General features: G+C 50.2%; 1 protein-coding gene across 1 annotated transcript; it reads left to right on the top strand.

The window, feature by feature from the left end:
• Window positions 1-7,969: 7,969 nt before the first annotated feature.
• MFIFM68171_07022 (uncharacterized protein) lies at window positions 7,970-9,056 on the top strand (the record flags this gene model as incomplete). Its single annotated transcript, XM_071062442.1, has 3 exons — window positions 7,970-8,107; window positions 8,165-8,315; window positions 8,380-9,056. 3 exons carry the CDS (start codon window positions 7,970-7,972, stop codon window positions 9,054-9,056), a joined length of 966 nt encoding a protein of 321 aa, XP_070918543.1.
• Window positions 9,057-9,366: the final 310 nt, after the last annotated feature.

Below are 9,366 nucleotides of genomic sequence, written 5' to 3'. Positions count from 1 at the left end.
CCCCTTTACAGTATTATAACTACCGATAATAGCTAGACTACTAATAAGGTAGACCTAGATTGGATCAAACATTTCGATTACTATATAGCGCTCTAGGTAAAGGGTAAATACCGGCTATTAATCCTCGACGGCTACGAGAGCTACTACTCGACCGAATTCGAGCTCTATTACCAGCGAAATAATATTATCACGCTCTATATACCTCCGTATTCCTCGTACCTCCTCCAGCCACTCGATATCATCTACTTTAGACTGCTGAAGAAGGTATATGGTCGCCAACTTAAAGACTTGATACAGATGCATATCACCTATATAAACAAGCTCGAGTTCCTCTGTCGCTTCCGTGAGGCCTTCTTCGCCTCGATGACAGAGAAAAATATATAGGGTAGCTTCAGAGGTTCTGACCTTATACCGTATAATATAGAGAGAGTACTTTCTACACTAGATATAAAACTTCGTATGCCAATACCTCTGAACTCCCGAGCCGGTACTCCATAACCTTAGATGTTCCAGACACTATACAACCCTCGAGAAGCCGATATATAGTCAACGCTCCTTAAGACTCGTATCGCCAACCATCAAAATAACTCCTTAACTTCGATATTGGCTGCTATAGACCAGCTTACCAAGGATACGATAGCTGTAATATACCAGGTAGCTTTCTTTCGTACAGAGGTCTCTTCACTCTGTAAGGCTAATAAGGTACTAAGCAAGTGCTAGAGAGCTAAAAAAAATACGGATACGGTATCGAGGGTTACTTATAGTACAAGATATAGGAGATCTAGTAGGTCCAGAAGCCGTGGTTGGGAAGGTAGCACAAGGAAAGGAGTAGGATAGTAGTAGTACAGGGGTGGTCCGTACGAAGGTTAGGTATTGTAGTATATGCGGCAAGCCTAGCTATAATGTGCGTACTTGTTAGGAGGTTGTAGAAGGATCTAATTCATCTATTTCTGATATAATTGTGTTGGTTCATAGTGTTATCGCGTTGCAATTGAAGATAGCTATTGCAAGGTAGTAAAGAGTATGCAACTCGTTTATATATACGATTCGCTTATAATGTACGTTAACTATACTAATCGAGAATATGAGGAATATATAAACTCTAAGAGAATTGACTAACTAGGTCCTAATATCTATTATACTATTGAAATGGTGCAGAAACATACATCTACACCTACATACCTACCAAAACAAGGGAGAGGGCAAAGATAGCCAAATGCTAGACAGATAAGTGTCACGGGACCGGCTGAGGGCGCAGCCCCGGGTACGTGATATAAGCAAGTGGTGCGCAGCGTTCAATCACGGAGTGATTGAACTGGCGGATCTTTTGGTTCATTGGCAGAGTGGTTTACTACGCGCCCTCTTACAATTGTTCAATCACTCCGTGGGTGCACTGGAGGTCCTGCGTTCAATTCGGCCAGGTGCCGCATGTCGGCGGGCGAGATGCCCTTGAGAGTGGCGATTGACGTCAGGGTTCCCCTCCTTCGTTGGCGCTCACAGTGACGTATGACATGGTGGCGGCGCGCTTCGCCCAAGGCCCTGCGGGGTGTGCGTGGTTTGGGTTCCCACCTACGGCGAGTCATATGGATTATTGGGGGTCTGACACTTGCCTGCTATCCTTAGTGGTCGGAAGCTGCTGCGAAGGAGCTCGAGGGCGAGCTCTTCTAGAGGGGAGGATAGTTGTCACGGGACCGGCTGAGGGCGCAGCCCCGGGTACGTGATATAAGCAAGTGGTGCGTAGCGTTCAATCACGGAGTGATTGAACTGGCGGATCTTTTGGTTCATTGGCAGAGTGGTTTACTGCGCGCCCTCTTACAATAAGATACACAAGACAAGCCAGGCGACACTACTACAAATTGGGTCCCTGTAGAGTAAACAAGATCAAAACAACATATGCAGATAAAGCTCCCTCTGGTCAGAGGGAGATCACTTTGCACGCAAAGAAAGCTCGTCAATTGATTCTACAACAAGTGTAAAGAGAGTGCTGAATTGATTGTTCTATCTAAGGAGCAATGGCCAGGACGGCCCTACTTATGGTGCGAAAGAAAAATAGGTCTATAGCAAGTTTCAGCCCCTGAGGCATCATCCTAGTAACTGTGTCCCTCTGATCAGAGAGACCCTGCCCTCTGGGGACTGTTTTCCCCAACTCATTGTATTCTAGTATTGAAATGCTAAGGACAGCCCTATCTCAGGCTTTTGTTACCCTATAAAGTTATTATATATAGAGAGGTACTAGCCACGAGAGGAAGGTATTATACGATAATAGCTACCCTATTACCTGTGGTCTATACCTGCAGATATCCCTATATTGAGTTCACAGAGCTAGCTTTAAAAAGCCGAAAACTTTCTGTAGGTATCCCGGTATTATGAGTTTGGGGATTCAGCGGAAGGATATAAGTTTCACCATATATTTTGATTATAATGCTTATTATCGGTCATGTTCCCTCTCTAGACACTGAGCTCAGTAAAAGAAACTTTGTAACAGTATTGTATTAATTAGTAGAAATTACATTCAAGTGATTTTAAATGCTATAGCTGCACCAGCCAAAGTATCTATCTTTGTTAACAACGAGATAAGCATATATTGTACCAAGCATAACTATATAAACACCCCGCACGTGAATACTTCCTCCTCTAGGGAATTTTAAAATCTAATCCAGGAATGAGTACTAGCTCAGAACATCTCGGCGTCCGTGAGACCGGAGATGCGAGCGCTAGCTACAAGTGCTCTAGTATGTCTTGTTGGATGCACAGCACCTCTGAACGTTCGGAGTTCAATTTAGGATGGAAATTGAGGATGTCTTGTTTTCTTCCTTGTCTAACGGAGGTGAACTTCCTTCTCATTCCCAATTTCCTGGACTACGGAGACCCGAGTTGACGGGTCTCCGAGAGATCGGATCACACTTATCCGAGTCGCACTAATCCGGATCACACTGATCCGGGTTCGTGTTTTGCAGATCCAGGATCCAGCTTCCTGACCCTTTTGACACATAACCCTTTTTGACATGTCTCAGTCGGTCGATGATGTACGGGGTGGTTAACTTGCTGTATATGTCCAGGGCCTGGTCGATATAATGACGAGCTTCGTCGTTGCGTCCTGATCTGATCTCCATCTCGATTAAAGAAAAGAGCTATTAGCGCCCCCTAGAAGGCCGGCGACGCCGAACAGCCTGCGACTCTTGTGTTCGCCGATTTCCAGCTTTGAGGAGATGCTTAGACCCCGACTCCACAATCTCCATGTAACGCTGACTATTCTGTTAGTCGAGCTCGCGGTACAGGTCCACTGTGGTAGAGACGATCATAAGTCGTCGAGGTTCGGTAAGCTCTGGCTCCGAAGCGCACCTCAAGATCGCTTTTTCTCGAAATTTGAAAATCTTGCTGTCCTCCTTCTCGGGATCTAGTTCGTGTCAAACCTCTCTCATAGTCTCTCCCAGACGGTTGGCCTTACGCGCTATACTGTCCTCAAGCGTGGGGGATGGTGGGTTGTTGACAGAATAAAAACCGGGTCCCTTTTGGCTGTATGTGCGTTGATATGTATAATCTAACCAAGATTCGAGATATTTTCAGGAACTTACAAGTCGCAGATTATTGAAGTAGCCTGGTATAGTCTTAGACGATATGTGGAATGATGATGATCTTCCCAAGGGCGATATAGTGGATTTTAGCCCTACCTGCAAGCTGCGCTGGACCGCATATGCAGGTTCAGGGGGTTCCCACTTTCGAGTCTATATCAGTGAATCGAACGCCATAAGACGCGACGCGACCGAAAGCCTATCTACAAACCACGGTCGACAGTGCTTGCAGTGACCAGACTGCCCGTCTCTGCAGACCATCAGCAATACATCCACGCTCGCGATGGTCTCGTCAACGGCCCTTGAGCGCTACCAGAGCCTCGGAATCGGCAGCCTCGCAGGCGGCATCATTGACACTTGCGCCATGGACCTGGTCCTGCGCCGGTAGATCCTGCAGGCCAAGCAGGCAGGCGTTGCCGCGTCCAGCCCCATCAGAATGACGAGGCGATGCTCGACGAGATATAATACTTGTCATGATGATTGGAGTTCGACCCCCATCCCCTCCCCTCTTCTCTTCAACTATACTATAAATGACTAACACTCCATTGGTAGGGCCCTGTCTCAATAGCCAACACCCTCACGTTGGTTCATGCGCTACATGGAACTCTACCCACCATCCATACCACATCCCTGCCCTCCATCCACCACTGATCCCCTACCTTAACAACTCATGCGAGGAGAAAATGCGCCTGGTCTGCGCGGCCAAGACGACTAATTTTAGAAATCAGCCGACGGTGTGACGAGCATCTCCGAACCCCAGCTTTTCTATCCAGCTCAGAGTTATCAATTTCGATGAAAGATTTCCAGTCACGCCCCTTCTCTCCCTCCTAAGAGTGGTGGCTTCCACGGTGGCGGCAGTGATTGTGCTCAAGATTTTCGACGTTGATCTTGTATCATCCTGGTCACTCTCTCGCGCCGTACCGCTCATCTCAATCTCGATGAGAACGGTTAGTCCTGAGAGAGCGAAATGAAATGCGCGCCTGGGCGTGTATGTCGCGCCGGAAAAACCCACACAGAGAGCTCTACGCCTATGACGGGGAGCTCAGCTGTATACCACGTGACCTCTATTGATCTGTTTCCTGTGTAAACCGGTTACTAAACTAGGGGGAGGTACAAGACATTCCAGACAGAGACGCTATATTAAAGCGCTGCGCATGCAACTTAAGAACCTTGCATCCCGCTATGCCAGAGGCTTCCACGTAAACGACGCCTCAAATTTTAACTCGGTCCCGTCCTCGAGGGTAGCAGGATACAGGGCATCTCCTTCCATTTGACATAACCCGTCCTGGCGGGCCGGTCGTCGTTGCTAGCTCCCCTGCAGGAAGCTTCATGCCAGTTATCCTTTGGCCCACTGCAGCTATCTCCCTCCATCCATCTTCCTCGACGCAGCGTCTTGCGAGCGTATTGAGCGTCATTGCCTTACACCCCGGCCAGCCATAGGGTTCGACCGTTGCTAAGAAGCTTTTCCAGCGCCTGGACCGCAGCCCGGACCGTAGCCCGGACCGCAGCCCGGGCCAATCCCCTACCCCGGTTGTCAGGGGAGAATGAAGAGGGTGACGAGATTTCATAACGGTCATGTCCGGGGGGAGCGTCGTCGACGCCATTCTCGTTGCCGTACGTCTTCCGCGACATGGCGATGTGGCCCGCGTACCGCTGCGGCGCCGGGAGCCCCGCCAGCGACATCGAGACCACTCAGAACATGACCCGCGCCTTTGCTTGGTTGTCCCGTTGTTTGTCTGTCGTCGCTCTCCTCTTTCTGTTTTGTTGTATATGTGGGTGTTGAAGTGGTGTTTCTGTCCAATTAAGTTATGTTGTTGTGGGTCCGGCTGGGTCTCTGTTTGGCGGAGAGGGCATGGACACTGGTGGCGTTGGAAGTCTTGCAAGTCTGCGGGTTCACACCGACCGATGTGGCACCGTAAGGTATGCACGAGCCCCCAACCCCCGCGATGGTTGACCGGGAATAGACCGGACTGAGATCATGCCGGTCCCAGCGATCTGGACTTGGGGTCAAGTTCTCTTGAGAGACGGGCAAACTTGGTGAAGAAGTTATCTTTACGCGTTCATGTGCAATACTAACCGGGTGCGGAGTTGGCTGCGGAGTCATCTGGTTGCCGCTTCCATGCGGCACAGGTATGTGTGTGAAACGTCTCGTGGCTTTACCGCCGCTTTGCGCACGCGGCACAGACATCTTTAAAAAGTGCGGCCTACGTCGCGGGAAATTAGTGAGATACCGGGCCCCCAAAATTACTATTTATTTATATCCTTCGGCCGGCCTGCCAACGCAGCGCATTTCGTCTTAGCCGGATTCCTTTGCCACGACCGTTGGCGCTCTCTAGGCCGCACCCGCACATTCTCAACGCCCCCGCCTTGGCCATGGCTACAGCGCAACTCAGCACGCTGCCGAGAGAGCTTAGAGATGAGATTTGGATGCTCGCACTGCTTCCCAACCCCGGTGTGTACCGATTCGACCCGGACTTGTTCGCGGCAGGCCGGGGAGTGGATGGCTCCAGAAACACGAGATGGATGATCCCGAAGCGCAGATACCCGACAGTGATGCATCTATGCCAGGAATCACGTCAATTATGTCTACGCATTATGGCACGGGAGCAAGAGCAAGAGCGGGAGGAGGGCACCTTGCCATATTACTGTATCGGAAGCAGCGCCCGCCCGTTCAACCCACCAACCGATACGTTCTGGTTCAGCCAAGAATCTCATCTGGTACATCCTCTGGTTAGGAACCTTGATTGTGTGATCGGTAATCGTATCCATACTATCAAGAACCTCGCTATATCGGCGGAGTGTATCACGATCGATACGGGACGACCCCAACCATCGACATGGAATTGGTTCAGGTGGGACCGATTATGCTACTTTATGAGTCTAAGACGCGTTGACGTTGTTTTCGAGGAGACTTCGGTGGATAACGATGACGAGGTAAAGAACAACGGCTCTCATAGCAGCGCCGAGATGCCCGAGTTTCGGCTGGAGAAATGGACAAAAAGTCCTTGGTCAACATCAACACTCGACAGTGCAGAGGCTATGGTGAACAAGGTACGAGGGAGCGTCCTGCAGGTCTTTCAGGATGCATTTAAACGAAAGGAGGTTAAACAAGAAGAGCTGCCCCTGCCGGATGGAGCTCCGGACTGGCATGATGGATCTGAGATTACCTTTCACGCGGCACGGATGGTTAGGAGCGAGGGTTGAAATCGTCATTCTTGCTAAGGGCTTTTTGGTCGGCTGCCGAGCAGATATCTGGAAACAGATGTATGTTGCATTGCCATTACCTTAGAGCGGCTTATTCCTGGTATTAGGGGTGTGCTCGTCGGGATCAATACTGCCTGTCGCTAGGGGATGCCTTCAAATTCCTCCATAGTCCTTCTATACGCACTGCAGAGGGGCTTCCATCTGCTCCTATCCTTGGGTCGTTGGCCAGTTCCTTTCGCTCCCAGGAACGCTTCCACTACCTCGACACGGCGGTGCCCCGCTGTGTAGCTCAACGGCGTCCAGATGTCGTGATTTGGGCGTTGATCTCGACGGAGCTCATCTAGGCAAAGATTGTTAACTGAGTGGTGATTTGATCTAGCATGTTGTACTCGCGCACATGTAAGGCCCTTCCGGCGACCGGCCGCAGGCGGTTCATCTTAGCCCAGAAATAGCCAGAACCCGCATTACATGACACTTTGGGTGCTAGATGGCCTCTTTCAAACCGTGCCTCCGGCAGCCACCCGGGTGCCGAAGGGGCCCCTCTGCATGTGGCGCTTGGTTGTCCCAAAATCCGTAGGGCAAAACAGGGGCCTCGTTCCTGCGAGGTACAGTGCATATCCGCAGTAAGCCCAATTAGGTAACTTCTATGGGTTGGACTGTAACCTAAAATAAGGTCATTACCTCAGGCATTTACCCCAAAAGCGAGACGTTACACACGTTATGCAACCTATCCTCTTGAAATGTCAATGAATTGAAGAATAACAGTACTAAGAATGGTCTTCTTTGCACTAACTATTGTTAAAATGTAGTTACCGGTAAAGGTGATTGTTTCCTACCGATCTATTTTGGTAGGTACGGCGCCAGCACCCTACCAGCACAGCCACACCGTCTAGCTGATGTTATGGCGAGAGTCTGAAACAGGTCTGGGCTTACGATGCGGTTGAGGAGGAGCGCGAAGCCTCGATCCCAGAAACTTCTAAAATGGCTTTGCCTATTCATAGATCACCTTGGTGTATAAATACTATGACATCTCCCCAGGGACAACAGTACATTCACTATCAAACCATCCATTCAAACATTCCAGTTCGAACACTCAACTCAAATCCGTGAAACACCGTATCAAGGGATCTTGTTCCAACGACTTCGTGGCCATCTTTATAGTCTTTGTTTACCACTCCTTTCACACCGTAACTATGCATTCCTTTGCAGGTCTTTTCACCGCGCTGCTGGCTGCCGGTGCAAGCGCATCTCAACTGGCCCCTCCTGCTGGCTCCCACCTAGTTCCACGTGCAAAGAAGAATACCCTTATTGGTTATCGTGTGGTCAGCCCGGTATGTCATAACATTTGCTTTCTCCTAGATAGCGGTACTGATCACATCGGTTTTCAGGCAGAAGCGAGACTGATCAACCGCATTGGTTGGTTGTTCGATGACCCCGCCCACCCTACTTCCGCTGGACAGTTTGGCGTGGGGAAGTCTTTGAGTGCAACTGCTGGATCCTGGGCAAAATTTGCTGCGTATGGAACGGGTGACCCCTGGTGTGAGTACATGCTCTCTCTATACCTCCTTGACAAGTAAAAATAACAAGGTGATTTCTGGTTTAGACTGCTACGTTTTTGCCGACACTAGCGCTTTCAAGAGCGCCAACAAAGCTGAGTTTAGCGAGAATGTGTGGACCGAGGACAATGCCAGGGCTGCTATTAATGCGGCCCAACCTAATTGGAACGCTGATGAAGTACTCCGCTTTGGCGATTGCGGCGGCGATGCAGAGCTTCTTATCCCCATGGCTCTGCTGGGAGACAAAAACGGCGGTAACCCTGGGCCGTTGGGTCTCACAGCCAAGTGTTTTAAATCAGTGCAAGAGATGCTTGACGATCTAGAACAGAAGGGCTACGAAGATGTGGAGACGATCAGCTATAGCGCATACGAAAAGGTGCAAGTACCAACAGGGCATGCCAAGTTAAAGGTGCGGGCCACTGGCAAGGGCAAGGACACCGGCAAGGGCAAGGACACCGGCAAGGGCAAGGACACCGGCAAGGGCAAGGACACCGGCAAGGACACTGGCAAGGGCAAGGACACCGGCAAGGACACTGGCAAGGGCAAGGACACCGGCAAGGACACTGGCAAGGGCAAGGACACCGGCAAGGACACCGGCAAGGACACCGGCAAGGGCAAGGACACCGGCAAGGGCAAGGACACCGGCAAGGGCAAGGACACCGGCAAGGGCAAGGACACCGGCAAGGGTAAGGACACCGGCAAGGGCACCTGTATCCTGTATTAAGGAGGTGAGGGCGATTCTATTAGGTCTTGCTCTTTCGGAGATGCCCTTATGTTTGGTTTAGAGTAACTATGTATCTTAGACTATCTGAGAATTCCGCTGTGCGGGGTTAGAAATACAATGACTTTCATTCGGTTTAGATCCTCGATATAAGAATTGCGACTCTTCTCCAGGTCTCAGGCCAGCTGATGGACTCGAGTGATCTCTTGGAAACAGCTTGACTCGACTGCTGGGGCTAGAGGCTGAGGAAGATGACACTGAAGATAACGTTGAGAGCTGAGGATAAGTGGAAGGCTGGAGGCTTTGAGAGCTT

This window comes from Madurella fahalii, assembly GCF_045866475.1.
Source record: "Madurella fahalii IFM 68171 DNA, scaffold_4, whole genome shotgun sequence".
In the NCBI taxonomy this organism is placed as follows: Eukaryota; Fungi; Ascomycota; class Sordariomycetes; order Sordariales; genus Madurella; species Madurella fahalii.
Note: the sequence above shows the minus strand (reverse complement) of the source record. Positions and strands in the feature narration are given on the sequence as shown.